Source organism: Melanostigma gelatinosum (genome assembly GCF_949748355.1).
Source record: "Melanostigma gelatinosum genome assembly, chromosome: 19".
Classification (NCBI taxonomy): domain Eukaryota; kingdom Metazoa; phylum Chordata; class Actinopteri; order Perciformes; family Zoarcidae; genus Melanostigma; species Melanostigma gelatinosum.
The window spans coordinates 10,308,655-10,334,451 of record NC_136652.1 but is presented as its reverse complement, the minus strand read 5'-3'; the positions used below and the strand labels follow the sequence as shown (position 1 = coordinate 10,334,451).

General features: G+C 45.0%; 2 protein-coding genes across 2 annotated transcripts; one reads left to right on the top strand and one right to left on the bottom strand.

Moving 5' to 3' along the window:
* Positions 1 to 1,546: 1,546 nt before the first annotated feature.
* Positions 1,547 to 8,148, bottom strand: LOC306793514 (uncharacterized protein; the record flags this gene model as incomplete). The annotated part of the gene is made up of 6 exons (XM_079291155.1): positions 1,547 to 1,962; positions 2,107 to 2,214; positions 2,330 to 2,403; positions 3,339 to 3,411; positions 3,663 to 3,812; positions 8,141 to 8,148. The coding sequence occupies 6 exons, from the start codon at positions 8,146 to 8,148 to the stop codon at positions 1,614 to 1,616; spliced, it is 762 nt and encodes a 253-aa protein (XP_079147281.1). The 3' UTR covers positions 1,547 to 1,613.
* A 3,884-nt stretch (positions 8,149 to 12,032) lies between these two features.
* Positions 12,033 to 25,797, top strand: LOC306793513 (hepatic sodium/bile acid cotransporter-like; the record flags this gene model as incomplete). The annotated part of the gene is made up of 7 exons (XM_079291154.1): positions 12,033 to 12,251; positions 12,340 to 12,426; positions 12,655 to 12,767; positions 24,163 to 24,364; positions 24,637 to 24,815; positions 24,911 to 25,110; positions 25,736 to 25,797. The coding sequence occupies 7 exons, from the start codon at positions 12,033 to 12,035 to the stop codon at positions 25,795 to 25,797; spliced, it is 1,062 nt and encodes a 353-aa protein (XP_079147280.1).

The window sequence follows — 25,797 nt, the reverse complement described above, 5'->3', positions numbered from 1 at the left end:
TTGAAGACAGTGTCTGGCGGTAGGTTTGGGAGTTGATTTTGAGTCCATCTTCGACCCGAAAAGGTCCAACTAGCTGGTATTATTAAAGATGAGCTGGTTGGACCTTTCCACTGACAGAACCCATGAATGGAAGGCTTATTACTGTTATTGAAAAGAAGGGGGGCTATAATGGTCACTGATCTTTTTTTTTAAATATTAGAAATGTTTATTTGTACATTTTGAGTTGTTTATTATGCTCACTTTAACAGATGAATATAAACGAGATGGGAACATTTAGTTGCATACTAATTGTGCACGCAGTGTACAACTGCAGGACAGCCATTTTGTTATGCCAAGTCCTTGATTGTGAGTTTTATAACCGGAATTTCTTTGTATATTTCTCAATAAAAATCACAGATGAACAAAAACAATGATTTTAGTTAAAATTGTTTTATTGTTTCAGTCCACCATAGAAACGGCCATCATATTTTTCACTGAAAATAAAATCCTTACGTACAAAAATGTTGCTTTTTCTTTTTCAAACTCTTGTCTACAAGTTCATTTAAACCACAGTAACAGACACAGTACCTACACGCATTCTTGGAATTACATTATACACATACTGTATGTAAAACAAAAGTCAGCAATGCTGTACACAAAACCCTAATCCAAAAAATAAAAAAGGTAATTACAATGCTAGAATAAACTGCATTCTTTAAACAACATTTTTGAGTGTTGAAATTAAAGTGTTGACCTTATCCTCAAAAGTAGTTTTACATCTGCCATCAAAATAAAAGTGGACAGTGAACGGCAAGAAGACGTAAGATCCATCACATTAACAGTTCATTTACTCTACAGCTGTTTAACTGTTGAACTCTGCACATCTGCAGCGTTTCTCGATACTGCCAATGCCAATAATACAACTCTAAATTTTGATCAAACGAAAATCACATGCAGGCATCCCCAGGTATAGATATCACACACACCAGCTGTCCAAGCCACAGTAGGTCAGAATACAGAAAAAATTAGGCGAAAAAATGTGGAAATTGATTAAAAGTTCTCCAAACGACCAGCAAAAACAAGCAAACGAATTGCGGGAAAAAAAAAAGAAAAAGTAAAGAAAGTGGTCACACGACTTATCAAAAGCGTTGCAGTACTGCCAAAAAAAAAATACAGATTCCCTCTTCAAAGTTTGAGTGTGTAGTGTGTGTGGATTGCTAAATTTACAGACCCAATAACAGACACTTGACGCTGGTTCACTCGGGATGTGTGAGGAGAAACGACGGTGCAGCAGAAGAGGAGCTGCAGCCTCGATGGATGAACTGGGCGTAAACATATATGGAGGATCACTGTGAAACAAATGTCTTCCGTTTACGGTATTTCATTTTTAACGCCCTATAATTGCAATTAAATATACAAATGAATATAATTGTTCCTGTCTGACAATGTGTCGGTGTTTTAAATGTGAAAAGCTTCATGGATAATTATGATGATCCAGCAGGAGGAGAAAAAAGAAAAAAAAAAAAGTGAGAAAAGCTCTTGTCTCTGTGTTCAGGAGAGGTCATGGGAGCTCCAGATCCTGCTGAACCAAGTCGTTTCTACCGCCGATTCCCATTCAACTTAAAACGCAGTGTTTAGCGCTGGCTGTCGGTAGAAGGGGAGCGGGAACGAGAGCGGGAGCGAGAGCGGGAACGAGAGCGGGAACGAGAGCGGGACACGGGGGCTCTCTGGGCGGGCGGAGAGGAGGGCGGGGTGGCGGACTTGCTCGTCTTGGACGACCGTTTGGCGGCTTCCTTCGATTTGGAGGACGGGGAGGAGGCGGCGCCGACGGGGGACCCGCTGGGGGAGCGGGAGCGGGATCGCGAGCGGTTGTGGGCCCTGTGGGCGGGGCTGCGGGAACGCCTGGGGGAGCGAGATGGAGAGCGACCGCGAGAGCGGGACCGCGAGCGAGAGGAACTCTCAGACGGGGAACGACTTCTCGACCTGGGAAATAACGAGAGAGAAGAACAACATTAAGATAATTATATATTTACATAACACACAGCACTACTGGATCTCTTTCGCCGCGGTGTTTGTACAATTAACTGATACAGCATCAATGTGTAGTGATGCAGTGAAGCAGCTCACCTCTTCCTGGCTGCCTCAATGAGCTTGATTTTCCTGCCATTGATTTCCTTTCCAGACAGTTTGTCAATGGCGTTTTTCAGATCGCTGCCAGAAGCAAACTCAACGACTCTGTGGAAACAACACGAGACCGTATTAAGTACAATCGTAGATAAGCTTGATATGGTGCACGAGACTCATGCTGTGATATTCACGAGGGGCTCGACGCCAACAGAGACGGTCTTACCCTTCGTTGAGCTTGGGCCGGTGTGCGTCTGCAAATGTCACCTCTCCAGCTTGTCTCATGAAATCTTTCAGATCCTACACATGTAAACATCAGTCAACTCACGGAGAGGCTCGGGACACAAGCAGTCAGAGACACATAACAGGACTGATTTACCCAAAAAAAGAGATGGTTAGATTTTCTGAGAGGACTACACAGGCTACTGCAGATAAGGAGGATGAGTCCAAGAACCTCGGTGGCCGATTAATCATTCAATAATGTGTTTTATGAAATAAAATACAACAGATTAGTAAAGATGTAATGTTTGCCAATTTAGATATCAACCAATTTTCACAAGCGCTATTATCAGTGTACAGTATTTGAAAATGCTTTGAGATTCTTGGACTCACCACAACTACAGAGACATGAACACCATCTGCATGAACTGAACTGCAGTGGCGCCACTTGGGCAGCCTTTGGCACCAAGAGCCCCATTTTCCCTGGCAAGGAGGACACAGGGCTCCATGCCGGGACCGCCCCGTCTCGGGCATCGCTCACATGACCAGCAGGCGTCAACTAGGAGTAGGACAGACTGGCTGAGGCCAGAGGCTCAACCCAGACAGAAGGACCCAGAAGGGGTTAACGCCACCATAAGCGACCTCTTCCATATGACACAACAGTCAGGCTGGCAAATAAAGGGGTGAAGAATTGGTTAAAATTTTGAAAAAAAAGAGGAACAAATTAAGTGTGTTCTTGTTGTTACTGCTATTTGAATCATTACATAGCTGCATGAGATGCAGATTTAATAGGACATTTCTAAACAATTTAGTCCTCATCACAATATAACAGTTTGATTAAACATATTAGCAAGTTAAGCAAATTATCAATTGGATTCCAGCTATTCTATGGTTTTTAGCAGCATTGGAATCTACATTTGCATGTGTGTATTGTTGGAGCCAGACTGCTGGAGGTAATAACATGTGTGGTGCTGCAGCTTGTAGAGACTTGTGTATGATAATGTTGCATTACTAACCTGCCAGCTGACTCGAGAGGACAAGTTCTCTACGATCAGGCGGTTCTCAGTGCGCATCGGCGGAGGGTTTCGGCTGAAAATGTGAAAAAGACTCAAATCAGCTGATTGACGACATTGTGGGGCTGAGATACAGAGGAACAGAGCATAGCAGCTTCCATTAGCTACTTCACAATTATTAAAAAATAAACTTTTTTTTTTGTTTCGTTAGCTGTACTTGCACACATGTTCCTTCCTCATTTGAATGACATCCAGTGAAACGTATCTGCCTGCCATCATAACGCAGGTGACCTGTTACCATAACTATGGGTGGTGCGACTACTTTACCTCCGACTGTTCTGGGAGCCGCGGCCATAGCGATCAGAGAAGCGGCCTCCTGCACTGCCGCTGCCGCCGCCGCCGCCGCCACCGCCGCCGCCGCCTCCGCCACCACCACCACCACCACCACCTCCTCTACCACGGCCGAAAATGCAGAAGCTTAAATTGTGGTAAATATAACGTTTTCGGTGGACACCGGTCTGTCTGTCTGTTTAGTTTCCAGGTCAGTGTCTGACAAAACAACACGCACAAACTCACGCTACATTCTCCCCGCAGCGTTTAGCTGTTCCCTACTGATTCAAACAGGGCTAAGCAATCGCCACACAATCCCCATTTCTCCAGACCATCATTCTTGTTTGTAAAAGATGCTTCGTAATTAACGGACAATGCATATGGTCAAAATCGATGTAATTAACACAATGACAAGACAAACTCAAAAGAACCGTCACACATATTCACAACAAAGCATGACAAAACAATCCAGCAACGCTCACATTCAATTTACATCAGGGAACAATATATAATATACATATCTAATATCCATAAACGACACGATAGGCAAAATGAACACACTGCAGATATAAAGAAAACAAAAGCAGTTTCACTTACCAAATGCTGTTCTATTTCAATACAAAGTCCATCCTCCTCTTTGTTTACAAAGAGGTCAATAACTCGGCTGTGCAGTACATCCGTGCGTTTCAGTTCCAGCAAGAGGTCCTTTTCAGTATTTCCCTATTCTTCTTAACTTTTTCAATGTGGAGCTCCGTTTCCCTGCGAACTTGTTCGTTGATCTGGAGATCCACTCGGGTCCTTTCAAACGTTTTTAAGAGCACCGTAGCTTGCAAGTGTCCCGCCGTACTTTGGTGTCGTGTAGCGGCTTTGCTCAGGCAGCTTAATGTCCTTCTTGAGAAAGGCGTTCCCAGTAACTGTCAGGATCCAGGATTCCCCTGTCTGTTGTGGTGTGCCATGTGCTCTGTTTGTCCTCTGCCTTCAGACACCTCCCAGGGCCGCACCCTTAATCGTGCACGGCTGAGGACACTCAAGCTGATCACCTCCTGCAGCCTGACACACCAGACTCAGGGCCCCTTAATGAGTAGCCTGCCACTATATAAACTCTGGTCCTGCAGTCTGGGAGTGTCAGGTCGTACCGTCTTCTCCCGCTGAAACCCCGTGGTTCCTCTGCCCGCCTTGTGTCTGTGGATTACACTCCGCTCCTCTGCCCTCCTTGTGTCTGTGGATTACACTTCGCCGCTCTGCCCTCCTTGTGTTTTGTGGATGCGCTCTGCCGCTCTGCTCTCGTTGTGGTCTACGGATTACACTCTGTCGACTCCAGTATCGAGCCACGGGACTTCACGCCGTCAACTCACCAGCCCTCCAGTGTCGAGCCACGGGACTCACACCGTCGATCTGTCAACTCTCCAGTGTCGAGCCACGGGACATCACACTGTCGATCTGCCACTCGGGTGTCGGACCACGGGCTCCACACCTGCACCCACCTGTCTATAAATAAAGCCTGTTTAACATTCACTTCTGTCTCCTGTGGTCTTGCGTTTGGGTCCTATCTGTGAACTCCCGTGACAGAACGACCTGACCATAATGGACCCAGCAACCACAGGAGCAGCTACGCTGGCCGGACATAGCACGCAGCTGGAGGCACCCCAGCAGATGCTCATGGAGATGCGTCAAGCCCTGCAATCCATGGAAGCTGAGGTCTCTGGGGTTGGCCGCATCTTGCAGGGACTGGTTCGGACAGGCCAGCTTCAGCCGGCTCCAGCACCGGACCCATCACCTGCACTCCCCTCTCCTGTCCTCGCTCCGCCGGTCTGGGAATCCCCCGTGCCGGCTCCGAGTCCCTATGATGGAACACTGGGGAGGTGTCAAGGCTTCCTGTTGCTATGCCAACGGGTGTTTGACCGACAGCCCCTGACTTTCGCCTCAGACAGGTCCAAGGTGTCTTACGTGGTCTGCTTACTGCGGGGAAGGGCTTTGGACTGGGCCATGTACACAGTGAGCAGCGACCAGCCTAATACTGTGGGGTATGTGGACTTTGTGACTGCTCTGATGAGAGTTTTTGACCCTCTGGGGAACTCTGAGTATCTGGTCAAGCGCCTTCTCAGCCGGAGACTGAGCCATGCAAGGGTAGCGGAACACTCGGTGGCCCGGTCGACTCCGGCTCCCCGTAGTCAGACTGCATTGCAGCCGGCTCCTGTTCCTGTCACCTCTTCGCCGCAGCTAGCTCCGGTTCCTACCGCCTCTGCGGCACAGCTTTCGCCAGTCCCGGCCGCCGCCGTCTCCGTACCGCGGCGACCTCCAGTCCCGGCCGCCGCTGTCTCCATACCGTGGCGACCTCCAGTCCCGGCCGCCGCAGTCGCAGTGCAGCAGCGACCTCCAGTTCCCGCCGCTGCCGTCCCAGATCAGCAGCGACCTCCAGCTCCCGCCGCTGCCGTCCCAGAGCAGCGACCGCCAGTTCCCGCCGCTGCCGTCCCGGAGCAGCAGCGACCTCCAGTTCCCGCCGCTGTCATCCCGGAGCAGCAGCGACCTCCAGTTCCCGCCGCTGCCGTCCCAGATCAGCAGCGACCTCCAGCTCCCGCCGCTGCCGTCCCAGAGCAGCGACCTCCAGTTCCCGCCGCTGTCATCCCGGAGCAGCAGCGACCTCCAGTTCCCGCCGCTGTCATCCCGGAGCAGCAGCAACCTCCAGTTCCTGCCGCCGCAGCTCCAGTTCCTGCCGCCGCAGGGCCAGCTCCAGTTCCTGCCGCCGCAGCTCCAGTTCCTACCGCCGCAGCTCCAGTTCCTGCCGCCGCAGCTCCAGTTCCTGCCGCCGCAGTCCCAGTTCCCGCCGCAGCGCCAGCTCCAGTTCCTGCCGCGGCCGCCTCTACGCCAGTTCCTGCCGCCGCAGCGCCAGCTCCAGTTGCTGCCGCCTCTACGCCGCAGCCCGCTCCAGTTCCTGCCGCCGCAGCGCCAGCTCCAGTTCCTGCCGCTGCCACCTCTACGCCAGTTCCTGCCGCTGCCGCCTCTACGCCGCAGCCCGCTTCAGTTCCTGCCGCCTCAGCGCCGCAGCCCGCTCCAGTTCCTGCCGCCTCAGCGCCGCAGTCCGCTCCAGTTCCTGTCGCCGCCTCCGTGCCGCAGCCTCTCCCACACCCGGCCGCCGTCCCAGAGGCGCAACGACCTCCAGTTGCCGTCTCTGAGCGGCAGCGACCTCCAGTGCCCGCTGCCGTCTCTGAGCAGCAGCGACCTCCAGTGCCCGCTGCCGTCGCGGAGCAGCAGAGACCTCCAGGACCTGCCCCTGCTGCACCAGCATCCTATTCTCCAGAACCCGTCCGCCCGCCCGGCCGTCCGCCGGAGCACCCGTGGCCGGAGCCCTTCTGCCCTCCCGGCCGTCCGCCGGAGCACCCGTGTCCGGAGCCCTTCTGCCCTCCCGGCCGGCCGCCGGAGCACCGGGGGCCGACGCTCTTCGGCGGCCCCGTGGCGGGTCAGATCCTGTCACCCCTCCTCCGGACCCCCGCCGCCCACCCTAGTCGGCCTTATAGCTGTGGGGACATCCCTCCTCCGGACCCCCTCCACCCGCCCTGTGTTGGGTCTTGTGTTACGTCTGGAATCCGTGCCTTAAGGGGGGGGTACTGTCAGGATCCAGGATTCCCCTGTCTGTTGTGGTGTGCCATGTGCTCTGTTTGTCCTCTGCCTTCAGACACCTCCCAGGGCCGCACCCTTAATCGTGCACGGCTGAGGACACTCAAGCTGATCACCTCCTGCAGCCTGACACACCAGACTCAGGGCCCCTTAATGAGTAGCCTGCCACTATATAAACTCTGGTCCTGCAGTCTGGGAGTGTCAGGTCGTACCGTCTTCTCCCGCTGAAACCCCGTGGTTCCTCTGCCCGCCTTGTGTCTGTGGATTACACTCCGCTCCTCTGCCCTCCTTGTGTCTGTGGATTACACTTCGCCGCTCTGCCCTCCTTGTGTTTTGTGGATGCGCTCTGCCGCTCTGCTCTCGTTGTGGTCTACGGATTACACTCTGTCGACTCCAGTATCGAGCCACGGGACTTCACGCCGTCAACTCACCAGCCCTCCAGTGTCGAGCCACGGGACTCACACCGTCGATCTGTCAACTCTCCAGTGTCGAGCCACGGGACATCACACTGTCGATCTGCCACTCGGGTGTCGGACCACGGGCTCCACACCTGCACCCACCTGTCTATAAATAAAGCCTGTTTAACATTCACTTCTGTCTCCTGTGGTCTTGCGTTTGGGTCCTATCTGTGAACTCCCGTGACAGTAACTCCGCCACTAAATCAGCTTCTCGTCCTTCCGCCATTTGATGTTAAAAAAACAAAGCAAAGTAAAAAAAACTAAAAATGCCATAATTTCTTCCATATCTTTCCACTTGAACTCTGACTGCTAACAACCTCAGTTCTGCTAGCAAGCACAAGTTTCACTTTAGTCACGTGCTCGCCCACTGACCAATCACAGCACACTCTGCAGCGCGTGCACCTGGACATGAGCGGTACATAATGCTGACGTCATTATAGGCCGCTAGCCGACGCTGACACGTCAAAGAATACGCGCAACATGTCAAACTAAAGCTCTGATTGGTTGAACACTATGACAATCAACAATATCGTCCCCATGTACTTTAATCTGCACTGGCGGCAGAGCCGAGGCTGCAGGCATCTGGCATAGACACACATAGAGGTGAGATCTGAGAGCAACTGTAAATAAAATATACATTCATTCAATGTTAAACACAGCTTATACGCGGATATGTGAGTTCTAGTGCACGAAGGTCAAAAACTCCAGGCGGGGCACTCTAGCGCTCGCCTGAACAAAGTGGAAAATACTAGAACTCTGAAGGATAGCCTTTGCCCCAGTTAAATGTCACATAGTCTTACAGAGAACTAGTTTCAACTGCCTGCTCCATCTTAGAGATAGAAAGAGGCGCCCTAGCATATCTAGCGCCCTGCTTATCTAGTCGACCGAACATAACAATATGCTGCTACATCAACATGCACACGCACTGATGACGCAGAGAAGGAGGTGCTGGGACGTGAGCCAGTGTGGGCGGAGATGCTCAGAGCTCCATCAGGCCATCTGAACGCTAAAAACAGATCCGCCTCCTACTTTGTATTCAACCAATAGGCTTCCATCCGAAGAACCTATTCACGGCTCGCGCACTCTGTCTAAGCGCCTTTTAGCTTTTCATTCGCTCCTACAGAGTGAACTTTTCTAGGTCCGTGCACGTTTAACTGCTGGACATAATACTTCTGTTACAAATAAACCTTATTGCTTGAATTGAGCTAAACGCCTCGACCTAAGTCTCTTCACCTGAGTTTTCTCCTCAACATGAGTTTTATTCTCAACACAACTGAGGAAGACAGCTGTGCAATGAGAAAATAAGATAATGGGAAAAATATTTTTATAAATTATAATACATGTAGTGCATTTAAGAAAAATTATTAAATTATAAAATAAATATTTTTTTTTTTAATTTTTTATTTTAAAAAAATATAAATAGCCCCTCCCTCCTCCTCCTTCACTTACTGCCTACTGCGCGTGCAGTGCTGGGCGTCAGGCTAAACGGCTGAAGCCAACTTCTTCTCTGACCCGGAGCATCAGACAGACAGGTAATGACAGTGCAATACCCCGACGTTGTTTGGTGATAAATTAACAACAACAATTAGCGCCGCTGAAAACATTACGTCGCAACTGGTCCGACGTTTGCTAAAAAACAAACAAAAAAACCCCTCACGAAATCCATGATTTAAAAGCCTTGCCCAGTTGTTTTACTGACGTTTGTCATGTTTAATGAAGAGAGAGGGGAGAGAGGCAGGCAGACATTAATTATTTTAATTATTAAAAAGAAAGGTAGGTCTTAAGTTGAGCTACATGACAGTCTGGTGAGGTATTGTGGTAGGCTATAGGCTATTATTAGTGTAATGCTGCTTATGCTTCAACTGTCAGAAAACAGTAAAAACATGGGTGTGTACTGTGTTGTCAGCTTTAGAGAGATATGTAATGTCTTGATTATTATGCACAACATTGATTTATGTCATTTAAAAAAAATTGCAGCATAATGCCAAGAAAAGAGAGACTACAAAAACAGAAGGACAGGGAAAAGCAGCAAGCAGAGAAATCTGGAAGCTATAATGATGCTCCTCAATGAGATCTGCGAAAGACATCCACCTGACCTGGCCCTAGGGGATGCAAAAATGTACAAAAATGCGATTAACTTCGCATTCATTCTCTGCATGGAAATCACCACCCCAGCATTTGAAGTCACTGCTCTTGCATCAAATGCCATCAGCCCGTCTTTGTTTTGTCTTTGTTTTTGTCTGGCCTTGTTTTTGCCTATTATTCATTTATTTATTCAATTTGATAATTTGAGTTAGTATTGGTTGCGTTAACAAAAATAAATATATACGTTGAAAATATCCGACTGTGTTATTTATTTATTTATCATTATTTTAATTTCATGTATAATTTTGGCGATGGGTGCCCTTTTTTTTGCTTGAGCACCTGCCCCCCAAAATGTCTGTGCACGTGCCTGATCAGATGTGAGGAGTGAATGCTGTAAACCTCTCTCATATAACGCTCAAGCTGCAGAAATCAACAGTTGCAGTAGATGGCACCCCTGTACAGTAGCCTCCATGTGTCATTTGTGACCTGCAGAAAAGAGAGCGCAAACACAGACGTACATTCTGTTCCATAGAGAGAGCAGTAGAGAAGAGGAACATCTGGCCCAACAGGTAACAACACAATATATGAAATATAGCTCTGAACAAATGTGTCAGTTTTACACTTCTAGCAGGGATAAGTGTTTGTTTGTCTGGTGAATCCTCTCAGGAGGCGTTTTCTTGTATTTTGTTCAAACTGATCTCCAGGAATAGGTGTGCAATTCTCACCTTCGGAACAGTGGAGAAGTCAGTTTGCAGTTGAGTGACACATTTATGAAGCTGTGGGGTCTTATCTTTTCATGCATGTGTGTGTGGTTTTTTTATGGGTGCAAAAAAATACTGTGAAGGCAATTTACCTGCACACAGCATGAGAGCATGCCAGTCGGGAGGATGTGGTTGGTTCTCTCGGCATCGAAGCACAAACGACGGGGAGGAAGAACGCAAACGCCAGATTTAAGTGACTTGTTGCAGAAATATGTGTTTTTGGTTGGAAAATAAAAATATAAAACAAGCATATTGTAAAAGTAAATTGAGAGGCGTTTGCGTCTCTTATTCTGTTTGAAATGACATATCTGGAAATGGCTCATCGTGATCACTTTAATTGGATATCTACAGCAGAACGCACGTTGTTGATATTTGAAATGAATTAAGATTACTGATGAAATGGTGTAACCTTTTATTGAAACATGCTTCAGGAGTTCTTTCCAGATTTCTTCAATACTTTTAATATTGTCAGCCTCAGTTTGTTTTGCTATTTCTCTGCTTTGCATTCCTCAGAGTAACAATAACTTGATAGCAACACATCTGTACATAAACCTTGAATAAATGGTTTATAATGCACTCAAATGTAGTTGTAAGCATTTATTAATTATAAGAGAATTAAATATATTTCTAATAATGTGAAGATCACACATATCTATCAAGTTACGTCTCTTTATAGGGTATTGGATTTGTAAGCTTCTTGATATTGAACCAAAATATGAACACATTTGGAAATACAGGGTCTTAGCCATCAGTGGAAAAACTTGACTTCCTTTATAGTTGGAGTTTATATGTTTCAGACTGTACGGCTGAACTACATTTACTGTCTCAAGATCATAAAATGTGTACTTTGAACTGAAAGATAATGCTCGCTCTGCAGAAAAGCACTGCTTTCTAACACAACAGCGACCCGTCCGCCTGTTCAAACACAATAAACGCTTCACATAAAACAACGCAGAGCACACAGAGAAGTATGCAGAGTTATTTATTAAATCAATAAAAGTATCTGACTTCAGAATCTCAATATTTCTGGAGAGGACAGAGTGCATGTTGCGTTTTCTTCTTATCTAAATGACCACAATGGTTGTAAGATTAAAAAGAACAGTTTAAGAGATTGGGCAGCACTTTCTATGTAGTTTATATCTATAATGCATTGTAATATCATGTGTTATAATCTGCTTATAGCACAGTATAATAGTTATAAGTACTCACTCGCATCATAAGTATGTTTGTTTTGCATTATAGACGTGGCCACCATAGAAAGTGCGACTGAAAATGAACTTTGGTGACTCTTTTTATAAATGTGTTTCAAAGCATGAATTTAATGGTGAAAGTGAAAACTATGAAGAAATGTTAAAAGTCGTTGTGGCCACTGGATCTATTACGTCTCTGTGTAACTTTGTGTCCAACACATTGTGCTTTAAGATTACATCTCAACAAGCTGCTCCGACATGGAAGACTCCCTGGACGACACGTCGGATCTCTTCTCTCATCCAGATTTGTGGGAAAATCAAAGCTTCTTGTTCAACATGACGGCTGCCAACAAAAGCTCTGTTTTCGAGGCCACCATGTCGCCGGTGATGAATAAAACCATCAACATACTCATGCTAATCACCATTTTCATCACGATGGTTTCGCTGGGATGCACCATGGAGTTGTCCAAGATGAAGGTGACTTCATCGATGTCCATCTGTTTATAGACAGGCTTTACCATCATGTTGAGATGTCTGTACTAAAGCATCTTTTCCTTCTTTCCAGCGTCACATAGTGAAACCTAAAGGGATGGCGATAGGAGTGCTGGCACAGTATGGTGTCATGCCTCTAACAGCATTTTGCCTGGTTAAGGTTGGTGTTCCTTTTTAATAAAAAAATGTTTAAAAATATATTTACTTTTATTTGTATTTTACAATACAGGACATGTGTGAGGCCTCCTCCTTTCATTGCTGTTTTCTTTACTTCCACATATTTTCAGCCCAGGCATCACTATTACACATTGTTTTCAGTAACGGACACGGGCAACACAGTCAGGCATCCGATCGCTGTATGAATTCATGATGTCGTTTCACTCCGTAGGCCTTCCAGCAGACTGGAATCACGGCTGTGGTGGTTATGATCTGTGGCTGCTCTCCTGGAGGAGCCGTCTCCAACATCATGGCCCTGGCTCTGCAGGGAGACATGAACCTCAGGTGCACGCCAACAACCTGTCCAACAAATATGCTCCAAAACAATATAAACTGAGGTGACGTCGGTGGCTCCTGAACCTTTCGTGGGCTTAGTAGTACATCAAGTAGATTAAGTAAAAGTATAGCAATACCGCAGTGTAAAAATACTCAATCCAATGATATCACATCACTGCATTTTAAGTATTGATGCATTGATGTGTAAGCATGTGGCAGCTGTTAAGGCTAAATCTCCTCACAATGAAAATGGAGCCGGCTAGCACACGTGGAATGATAGCTTTCCAGACACACGGCGCTAAAAACATTACCGAAACTGATTTACAATTATAAGGAATTTAATTCCACTGATGCAAGCACGATCACAGTTATACATGGAGTACATACTCCTATGAAATATTACAATATCCACCCTCTTTGGAAAAAACTACCTCTGGTCCCAGGACACAGCCGTCCTGCAGATCCACAAGCTAAAGAGGCAGAAAAACACTTCTAACCCCCCCACATATTAATTCACGACTCCTCCCCTTCCGTCTATCTCAATTTCTATTGGCCAAATTCCCCTATGCACTTTTAGCTACTTAATCCTATATCACTTTATGTTTATCTTAATTATGCATTCCCAAAACCCTTATGATTATGACTAATTATGAATTATGAATTATGAATTATTAAACACTTTTATTATATCTACTAACTACAGTTTTTTTGCTCAAATTTCTTACAATTCCCCCCTAACTCACAGTTCACTGTGAGTTAGCTACTCAAATGTAGTTAGTTATTCAAATGTCCCTGGAGACCTCCCCCCTACTCAATCCAGGGAGAGGCTCCCTATCTATCTAAACAGAGGCAAAGAATTCATGCACACAGATATCATTTCAAGTATTTCTGTTCAGTTCGTTTCAAGATAGAGTGCGTTGAAAGTCACTGCCTTCCATGTCTTGGGGCTGGCAGGATCAGGATACAGCCTGTAGGCTAGAGAACACATACTGAGAAGCCTTGACTGTTCTTTTACACGTGACAAAATTACATTTCTTAATCTTTACACCCTAAAATCCCTTTATAACCCAATTAAACAAAAAATTTAATCTCCAAATACTCATCCAAAACAATCCGTCTATTTCCCAAACTTCCAACATCTCACTGGATGTTTTAGAAGTCCACCTGGGCCTTTATCAGGTCCTTCAGGATCTCCGAGAGGATGGTCAGGAACCGCTTGTGAAGTTCCGCTATGGCACCGCTGGTGGCCTCATCTAGACTGTGGCCATCAGAAGCTCCAATTCGTCCTCATCCTCGTCACATAACTGGTTGCCTGGACTGGTGTCTGGCTCATCGGTGAAGCAATAAACCCCTGTAGAGGTCCACGGATGCAAGGGAACCCCCATCCACAGACAACTAGGCGGTCTATGATGACAGCACACAGAATAATTACGATTGCCAAAAATGTATGTTTTCACTGGCCAAGCATACTTCCCAACCAGTCGGTGAATGGATTCGTGACACCAGAGTTGTCTGCTAGCTCTTGGCTGAGTGCTGTCAGTCCCTCCAGAGCCCTGGTCACCGATCCATCAGGAGCTGTGTTATTTGGAATGAAAGTACAGCACGCAGACCCAAACATCTGGCACACGCCACTTTTCTCTGCTAAATCATATCTAATGCCATTCTGTTCTGCAAGGTCATTAAACTAGTCTTCGCCAGCTGTGCATGCAGTCCTGATATGGCGTCACTGGTGAAGTTTACTAAACGCTGTTGGTTATAGTAAATGTAGTTGATCCAATCGACATTTTTATTAATCATCACCCTCTGAGAGAAAACAGATTCTAAATCTGCTGCTATTTGATTTCTGGCTTGAAAGTCATTAGACACCCCCCTTGGCAGTCTTATGACATCTTATGTACACTTGGTCATCAAAGGCTCCCTTCGGGCCACCGGCATCTCTTTTGGATCTTCTGTTAGCATGTGGGCGTGGAGAGATGAGTTCTCTATAAGTTGCATCAGTGACAGGCAAGATATAGAATGACAATATAAGTTGCATCAACGCACATCTACTGGTCCAATCTTTAGGCTGGATTGGATATATGGTTCTTCCTCCACCCCACCATCATAAATCAGCTCTAGGTGCTGTCTGTCTTAACACACTGTTATATAGATAGTCGCTAGCGTTGTGACTGTTGCTACAATTTGCAATAATTTGCAATACTACTACCTACATTGGGCCCCTTAGCTGTATCTGAGACTATACAATCAAATGGACCCTCTGTAACCTCGAACAGAGGTGGGGTATTATATTCTACAGGTGGGTGATCCCAGTGCAGCCTCTGACAAGTGTGATGGAGGGGCAAAGTGTCATCAGTAAACAGAGTTAAAATACAACTAAATTCAGGACTTATGAGTCTGAATCTTGAAGGAACTGGTGTTGCTAGGGGTTGCTAGGTCCTGAACACACAATACAATCTGTACTACTGACTTGAAGCCGTATATTGTACCCACCATAAATTCCCATCTGCCATTCCAGTTTCCACCCCTTACCTCATTCTCTGCGTCAGTCGTATGTCGAACCTGGTCTTTTTTACAGGCTTAACAATAATCCTAATGAGCCCTTGTGGGGCAGGACTATCAGTAGTTGCCTTACCCTGTACTACGTAAAGTCCTCAGTCAGTCAATTTTGGGTCTGTTAAGGTAAGTCTTAAAGGATTACATCTACCCACCCCCTTTCTACACATCACAGGCATAATATGATAACAGCTTCCCATACTTATGTGTGGCAGGCCCACACTGGTCAGTTATGATGCACACGGTTTTGGTCATCCACCCGCAGGCGTGTTCATACCTGGGACAGGAAACTACTTCACAGAAGTCGAACTGGACCGTTGATGTTGTACCTTCTTTGAACATAAGAGTGAGAGTTACATTTTCATAGGTGAGTGTCGTCAGAGAAGCCTCTCTACGTGGTCTGAGATCGGTTTGATTAGCTACTGAGGCTAAATGTCGAATCCTGATGTAGTCATGCATGTGATCTGGTTCCTGTCTGTGGTTAATTCCACATACTAAGAGGGAAGCTACTGAACTCAGGAATAAAATAATTACAGACTTCCATAACCTACTGAAGCTAGAGTCTCCTAATGGACGCCCTCGCTTAAACTGTGGGGAAAACGGCATCTTCAGTACTGTCTAAACCCCTCTTTTGAGGTGTCTTTGGCTTCAAATTTTCCTGTTTGATGTTCAATCCTGTCTCTGCGAGTGTCTTACTCGTTACCTTCGCTGCTGCACAGTGAGTGAGGTGGTGCCAAGTTGCTCCCATTTTACCTTTTCTGCATGTGAGGTTGCCAATACTACCTCCCATGGACCGGTCCACCTTGGTTCACTCCGCCTGCGCTAGTGGACTCTTATCCACACCAGACTGCCTGGTGACACGTCAGCCTGCTTCCTTTCGTCAGCTGCTGCTTCTGCGTTTGTCACCTGAGAAAACAACACTCGGCTCATGTTAGTTAGAGCTCCCGTATATTTCTCAATTTCTAGAGTTAGCAAGTCTAGTTGTGGTTTATCATGACGTTATTAAATCTCAAAAATTGTGAGTAGCACCTTTACTGAAAACTATTCTAAATGTGGATCTACAAAAAATGTTTGACACCTTACCATATCCCCCCTTCACCTCGATATCTCTGCTGTAAGGGATCACATGGCAACCATCTATGTATCTTGGCTATACACTGAACCTCCCCATGATCCTGGTGACAGCATGGGCATCTGTTGATGTCTCATGGGAGGAGGTCCAGCTGGACCTGGTCGTAGGTGCTGCTGATGTTGTGGTGGGAACGGAGCATGTTGTGGTGCTGCACTGATCGGTCCTCCTGCTCTTTTATGAGGGCAATCTCTCACCCAATGACCTTCTCTCCCACATACGTAGCACACTCCTTTACATACAAGACCCCCATGCCCCCCTTTATCGTTACCTCTCCCTCTGTTGGATGCACCACTTCTGCATCGTGGTGGGGGCTGATTGTACACCACTGTGTGGGCTGGTACTGCTGGATTTTGTTGCTGCTGGGCTTCTGCTGCTATCATCTGTTTCTTGGCCTGAACTTTTCTATTTAATTCTCTGTCGACCTCTGCTACTTGCAGTTTCAGCAGTCGCTGCTGCATTCTCTTTATATCCTCGTCTTCTTTACTTTCTGCTCGTCTTTCCTCTATCTGCTGTTGCAAATCTTTTCTGATGCATTCTACTTCTCTTACTTCACATTTTAGTTTTCTTACCAGTTCTCCTACTTCCCTTACTCCACATCTTAGTTTTCTTACCAGTTCTCCTGCTTCCTTCCTCTGCTTCTTTAATGTGAACATTATGCAGCCTAGGAGTATTCAAATGTGTGTATTAAATGTGCATGCTTGTCATCACATGAATCAAAATCAACTCACCCTCTGTGCTGTATGGCGTGTGGTCGTTGACTCCAAAACTGGGATCCACTGCTTCACTTCCCAGATCTGGACCCACTCAACCACGCACCTTGACTAAAACAAACACAGAACTGCCAAAAGTTCAGCAGTAAATGTTAGCATACGTCTGTAGTGTAAGAGAGGTCAACGATCTCTCAAATATGTTTGCGCCGTCCGTGTCAAAATTGATTCTTAGGAACTATGTAAAATAGTAAGTGTACCAAAATTAGTCAATACTGGATATGTGAAGGAATCTCGAATCCAAAATTGAAGCTAGAATTCCGAAATCAAACTCAACATCTAAATCAGAATCACAATCACAATCCAGTTCCAAATCAGAATTCGAAAGGTTTAAAATTGGAAGTAAAATGAAATTAAAAAACAATGAATAATTAATCAATTAAATATTAAATTCAACTTTAAAATCAATAACTGTGTTCAAAGATATTCAATCAGAAATACCAATGCAAGTCAAACTGTTGAACTGCACTTACACTCTGGTCTGCACAATAATGAGTCACAATTAAGTTCAAGAATTGAAGAACAACTGAAACCATTAATCTTTGTTAAAATGCTGAATTAAAACCAAAGTCAACGACTAAAGTTATAATGCTTAATTAAAACTAAGGTCAGGATATAAGCTCACAGCTCTTAGACAATGAATCTCTGAAAAATGTACAGATTCTAAACACTTCGCCGAACCGGAAGTTACCCTGTAACCGAACCGGAAGTTGTCCTGTGGTTACGGATATGCTAACCGCTATGCTAACGACAAAACCGGAGCTTCTAATAAAGCATACGCACACACAAGTATCACCAAAATCCCACACTTTAATTCCACTCATACGCCTTCTGTCTCCTCTCTCACTCCAGCAGTTATTTTCTTTACAAGCACTTTTATTTTTCATACAGAGTACCGCAACACCGGAGCTACACGTAGCTAGCGTTAGCTCCTCACAGCGCGGCTACAGTTCATGCAATGTTAATCATTTTAAACGTATTTCCACGCTGCTAAAACACAGACTAGTCACACGTATTATTGGACTTATTTAGTCATCATTTTAAACGTATTTCCACGCTGCTAAAACACAGACTAGTCACACGTATTATTGGACTTATTGTCCGGTTTTATTATACCTTAAACCTCCGGTTAACAGGCTGTTAGCTCCTCCAGACCCGGGTTCATCGTTACGTCTGATCACGAGTTATACACTTCCAGTGTCACCCACTCGCCCAGTCCGCCTAGCACCACCAAAGCCTATTATGCTACGTCTTCTGAATCACCCACACGACCCTATATTTATCCATTCACAGCCAAAACAAACGAGAGTGTCTTTCCTGAAGCCGCAGCCTCAGAAGCTAACTCCCGCTAGCCTAGCTACCTAAGCAGCGTATGTTTCAAGACCCGAAACTCGTGGGCTAAACCCGCAAAGACTTGCACCCCTGAGCCGGAATGCCACGAAATCTCAGTCCGCCAAGTTACATACCTGCTTTAAACTAGCTATCTGCAGGCCTAACAATACTTATGTTGGGCCGAAGGAGGCTCCCAGCATGAGCAAAGCAGTTCGCCCGTTCCACAGCTTGTTTGGTTCCAATGTGGTGATTTAATTACACAGCGCTGTCTGCCTTTAATTGATTCTTAGGATCCTTATACTCTTGACTAATCCCTTAAGTTCATCATACTTCAGACAGTAAATCGTACTTACCTCAGTGGAACGTGGCCTCCTCCTTGGAACGTACCCACCGGCAACGGAGCGTTAGCCGTTAGCAGCGCTTAGCCAAGCAGACATTCCCCTAAGATTCCTAGAAACTAACTCACAGATTTCATGAAACGGCTCTGCCTACCGATATTGTGGGCCCGGGATGTCTGCTTGACCAACGCCGCCTTCAGCACACACAGCGAGGCCGGTAAGAATGTCCCTCGTGGTCTGCCAAATTTGTTAAGGCTAAATCTCCTCACAATGAAAATGGAGCCGGCTAGCACACGTGGAATGATAGCTTTCCAGACACACGGCGCTAAAAACATTACCGAAACTGATTTACAATTATAAGGAATTTAATTCCACTGATGCAAGCACGATCACAGTTATACATGGAGTACATACTCCTATGAAATATTACAATATCCACCCTCTTTGGAAAAAACTACCTCTGGTCCCAGGACACAGCCGTCCTGCAGATCCACAAGCTAAAGAGGCAGAAAAACACTTCTAACCCCCCCACATATTAATTCACGACTCCTCCCCTTCCGTCTATCTCAATTTCTATTGGCCAAATTCCCCTATGCACTTTTAGCTACTTAATCCTATATCACTTTATGTTTATCTTAATTATGCATTCCCAAAACCCTTATGATTATGACTAATTATGAATTATTAATTATGAATTATTAAACACTTTTATTATATCTACTAACTACAGTTTTTTTGCTCAAATTTCTTACACAGCTGGTAAGGGTGGGGTTAATGGTTTCATGTAGCTGCAGCAGTTCATGCTGGGTCAATCAGAGCAAACCCTGTAATTTAATAGTAGTACGTTGAATGAGTTGAATGACCTGCAAGACATCACCAGCCTGATCATAAAACTGTGATATTATCACAATAAGGTGTTGCCAAACCCCTTGTCAACCGCTGGGCCATTCACCCCATCAGACACCTTACTCATTGAGGACGACGCGTGTTGTTCAGGAAATGCCTGCTCTGATATCTGATGTGGATCTTACCTGCTCTACAGCTGTTCTGAAAGGACGGGCTTAAGGCATTAATGAATCAGCCTTTTTTTTGTTTCAACTAACCAGCAGACAAATCAGAATCAACTTGTTGTTACAGGGTAATTCTCAACATTTTACAGTGTTCATAGAGTGTAAAGGGGACTGCTGCATGTCGTTAAGCAGCTACAGGACAATACACTGTGTAAACCTTGCAAAAGCCTCACATGCACACCCTGGAGGCTTCAATGTGCACGACACCTCACATGTTTGGCAACACACTATCAAGTTTGCTTCATCTCTAGGTGGTAAGGCAAGGCAAGGCAAGTTTATTTGTATAGCACATTTCAACAACAAGGTAATTCAAAGTGCTTCACATAAAACCATTAAAAGCATCAAAACATAAGGCAAAAGAAAAGGAGATTTAAAAACAATTAAAGAAACAGTGTAAGAAATAAAATTCAGTAGTAAAAAGTAAAGGAGATTTAAAACATACATTGAAACAATAATTGATGTCTCCCTGAGACATTACGCTGAACGCAATCAACCATACACTGCCGCAATTCTGCAATTACTCGCACACAAACCACGTCTGGAAAAGATCTCTGCCGATCTGCATTTTATAGTGTACGCCTTGCACGAACTCGGTCCCGGAGGAAATGGCGATATATTGTGCAGTCCTTTTAAAACCATTAAAAGCATCAAAACATAAGGCAAAAGAAAAGGAGATTTAACAGCAATTAAGAACAGTGTAAGAAATAAAATACAGTAGTAAAATGCAGAAATGCAGGAAATTGATTAATATATTAATTGAATGTGGTTCAATTAAAGGCAGCAGCAAACAGAAAAGTCTTCAATCTTGATTTAAATGAGCTGAGGGTCTCAGCAGACCTGCAGCTTTCTGGGACTTTGTTCCAGATATGTGGAGCAGAAAAACTGAATGCTGCTTCTCCATGTTTAGTTCTGACTCTGGGAACAGAAAGTAGACCGGTCCCAGACGACCTGAGGGGTCGGGATGGTTCATAAGGTAGCAGCAGATCAGAGATGTATTTTGGCCCCAAACCATTCAGTGCTTTGTAAACCAACAGCAGGATTTTAAAGTAAATTCTTTGTTGGACAGGAAGCCAGTGCAAATACATCAGAACTGGGGTGATATGATCCACCCTCCTGGTCTTAGTGAGGACTCGAGCTGCAGCGTTCTGAATCAGCTGCAGCTTTCTGATGGACTTTTTATAGAGACCTGTAAACACACCGTTACAGTAGTCCAGTCTGCTGAAGATAAATGCATGGACAAGTTTTTCCAAATCCTGTTGAGACATAAGTCCTCTAATCCTTGATATATTCTTCAGGTGATAGTAGGCTGATTTTGTAATTGTCTTGATATGGCTGTTCAGGTTGAGGTCTGAATCCATAACTACACCTAGATTTCTGGCTTGGTTTGTGGGTTTTAACATCAGTGACTGAAGCTGAGCGGTGATTTTCAATTGTTCATCCTTGGTACCAAAAACAATTACTTCTGTTTTATCTTTGTTTAATTGAAGAAAATTCTGGCACATCCAGTTGTTGGTTTGTTCAATGCAGTTACCCAGCCCTTGTATGGGATTATAGTCCCCTGGTGACATAGTTATGTAGATTTGTGTGTCGTCTGCATAATTATGATAACACACTTTGTTGCTTTCCATAATCTGAGCTAGTGGAAGCATGTAGATGTTGAACAGAAGAGGCCCCAGTATTGAACCTTGGGGAACACCACATGTCATTTTAGTCAGCTCTGATGTGTAATCAGCCACAGACACAAAGTATTCTCGGTCCTTCAAGTAGGATTCAAACCAGTTAAGTGCTGTGCCAGAGAGTCCCACCCAGATGTTTAGTCTTTCTAGGAGTATGGCATGGTCGACCGTGTCGAATGCAGCACTGAGATCCAGTAACACTAAGACTGAACTTCTGCCATTGTCTATGTTTAAGTGGATGTCGTTGAAAACCTTAACAAGAGCAGTTTCAGTACTGTGGTGCTGTCGAAAGCCTGACTGGAAAACATCAAAGCGGTTATTTACGGCCAAGAAGTTGGTCAGCTGTTGGAAAACCGCTTTTTCAATTATTTTACTTAAAAATGGGAGGTTTGATATTGGCCTATAATTTTTCATCGTTGCGGAGTCTAAACTAGCCTTCTTTAGGAGCAGTTTAATAACTGCAGTTTTTAGGGTTTGTGGGAAGACACCTGAGAGAAGGGATGTGTTTACAATATGTAAGAGATCAGTGGTCATGCAGTTTGAAATATTTTTGAAAAGTGTGTTCGTAGAATATCCAAGCAGCAGGAGGATGACTTCAGATGTTGTATAATGTCTTCTAGGCTTCTACGGTCGATTGAATGAAATTGTGTCATGATATTTGAATGGATGTTATTCAGAGATCGGGACAACACATATCCTGTGGTTGATGTGGAGGCACTGACTGCTTGTCTAATTTTCTGAATTTTGTCAGTAAAAAAGGAGGCAAATTGATTGCATGCCCAGGTGGATTGGAGCTCAGCAGCTACCGACACTGGAGGGTTTGTTAGCCTGTCGACGGTAGCAAATAAGGCGCGTGTATTGTTCTTGTTTTTGGTTATGATGTCAGAGAAGAATAACTGCCTTGCATTTCTAAGTTCCAAATTATAATTGCGAAGTCTCTCTTTATAGATGTCACAGTGAACCTGGAGATTCGTTTTTCGCCACCTGCGCTCAGCTTTCTGACACTCTCGTTTCTCTATTTTGACCAGCGTAGCATTTCTCCAAGGAGATCTTTGCTTACCCGAGACAACCTTCACTTTAGTGGGTGCAATGGCATCAATAATATTTTTAACTTTAAAATTGAAGCCATCTACAAGCTCATTGACTGAGTGGCAAGAGAGGGCTGGTGTGGACGAGAACTTCTGAATAAATAGTTCACTGGTGTTTTCAGAGATGTAACGCTTTGTCACAACCTTGGTTTGGACATTTGTGTGCAAGGAGATTGCACTGTCAAAGAAAACACAGAAATGATCAGAGAGTGCAACATCAGTCACAGCAACCTTGGAAATGTTTACACCTTTGGTGATGATTAGGTCCAGAGTGTACCCCCTGTTGTGGGTGGGTCCTGTCACATGCTGAGTCAGATCATAGTTATCAAGGACACCACATAGTTCTATAGACTCTCTGTCCTGGGGATTATCAACATGGATCTTAAAATCACCAACAATGACAACACAGTCAAAATCAATACAGATTACAGACAGCAGTTCAGTAAACTCATCAAAGAAGGTTGCACAGTATTTAGGCGGTCTGTAAATGTTTAGGAATAAAGCTTGAGTAGAATTCAGAGCCACATATTCAAAAGAACTAAAATGACCAAAGGACATCTGCTTGCATTGAAGAGAATCATTAAATAAAATAGCAACTCCACCTCCTTTCTTATGCGCTCTTGTTTCGCTCATGAAACTGAAGTTGGGAGGTGTTGATTCAATAAGAACAGCTGCACTGTTATCTTGATTTAACCAAGTTTCAGTTAAAAACAAAATGTCCAGTTTGTGCCCAACAATAAAATCATTGATTAAAAATGTTTTTCCTGACAGAGAGCTGACATTTAATAAATCTAAGTTTAATGTGGTTAAAGCTTTCTTTGCCCAATTTATTTGGACAGGCTGACGAGGAATGTATGCTAAGTTTGATAAGTTTGCATGTTTACTATTGTTTCTTCGCAGCCTCACCTTTCTTTTTCTATAAACTTGCAAGACAGGAATTGAAGCGGCTAGCTGCATACAGGGCCCCGACTTTTCCTGGAGAGAGTCATTGGTGTCATTAGCCTTGTAGCCTGGACCCAGAAGATATCAATTATTTCCGTTATCATGTAGGGGAGACAGAAGATGGTTGTGGAACCATCGAGGTTCTCATTCCTGCAGCACTTTATTGAACTCTACTGTACTCCCTGTTAAATAGAATTACAGATGTGGCTTTTTTAGGGACTTTTTTTTCCATGTTAGCTTCAAATCTGAGGTTCAACGTTTAATTCTTGACCCTGGAGTAGCTGTTCTTATCAAAAGCTCCAGATCAGCGTGTTGGTGACATTGTTTTCTCAAGAGTTGGTCAAGGGAGCATTTTAACCCACTTGGTGGGCCTGAAAAAAAGGTCATGGGTCACCAAACTAATAAGGAGTCAAAGATTTATACCACATTTCCTGGCAGTCTTGCTGTTTGCACGAGGTTGGGAGAGAGAAAGTTATCCCCCCCCCCCACCGTTTGTTTCCCCTCAGCATTTTGATGACGTCCTGCTCCACGTTGCTGGCTTTTGGCATGATGCCTCTGCTGCTCTACCTCTACTGTCAGGGCTTCAACCTGCAGAACGCCATACCCTACGTCGACATCACCATATCGCTGGTCATGATCCTCATACCCTGCGGCATCGGCATCCTCATCAACCACTACAGGCCGCAGTACACCAAGACCATCACGAGGGTTAGTGCATACACACAACTTCTGCACCCTGTGTGTGGCACTCAGTCACAAGCCCATTGGCGAGCACTAGAGACATATATCTCAAAAACATCGTAAATGTATCATTTCACTGTCATATTTTGCACATTTTGTTAAATAAGCCACAGTGCTCAAGTCCATGGTGCTAAAGGAACATGTCACACAGTGTTTCCAAAAGCTGTGGATGTCTGTGGAGCGGTGTGTCACACGGGATTTTAATAAATCGAATGTGTCTCCTGTTCTGCTGTTCTCAGGTGGGCCTCACTTTCATGGTAATTGCTGTGTTGGGGGCCGTCAGCCTGACCATCTTTTCAGTCGGAGGTGTAATCCTGACGGTGCTGTCTCCTCCCCTCATGGTCACCAGCGCTCTCATGCCCTTCATAGGCTACTCCTTCGGATACATCATCTCCTCGCTCTTCAGACTCAACCAATCGTGAGTCATTTGGTTGAAATATATTGTGACGGGTGGTGTTAACCATGTTAGAGAATAAAGAGCCTTCCTTTGTGTATCCGTGACTTACGAATCAGGGAGAGGAGGACCGTTTCGATGGAAACAGGCTGTCAGAACGTCCAGCTGTGCTCCACCATTCTGAAACTGGCCTTTCCCACGGAGGTGATCGGCCCTTTTTTCCTGTTCCCCGGTGTCTACGGGGCCTTCCAGATTGTGGAGGCGGGGCTACTCATCCTGCTGTTCAGGTGTCACCAAAGATTCACACTCAAAAAGAAAGGTGAGACTGACCACAGGCTTTTAACGGGTTCATTTAAAGGGATAATGTGAGCACCACACAAAGTGGTTTCGTTTCATTCCAAGTTATTTCTGAGGGAAAAAAAATGCCATCTAGCATCCCCAATGTGAGGATTTGCTGAATTCCTCTGTTTTTAAACAATATAATTAGAATATATTTGGGTTTTGAACAGTTGGTCTGATAAATCGAGCAATTGTCACCTTGAGTTCTGAGAAACTTTCTTTTCAGACACCTTGGCACCACTGATTTGATAGACTAAAGGATTAATTGGTTGATTGAAAACACAACCCTATGAATAGATTTTACCTAAGTGAGTAACACAGACTGATGCAGGATGAAGTCATACCACTGTATTCATGGAGGTGGACAAAAGTCATCCAAAATATTACCTCTCTCAAGTTGATGTAGTGCAGTAAGAGGAATCATCTCAGAAACGTCTAACACCATTTAGTTCAGTCTAGTATTTTACCAGTTATTGACATGTTTGATACAATTATAATTTTTATATATTTAAAATGCGGAATCAATGCACCCGAGTCTGTTGTATTAGCGTAAAGCTAATGAAAATAGTTTGCATTAATAATCTGCTTGTCTGCCTGACCTACAGATAAATACCAGCCAGCCATCACTGAGGACCAGAAGAAAGAGGCCCCTGAGGAGACTGTATGA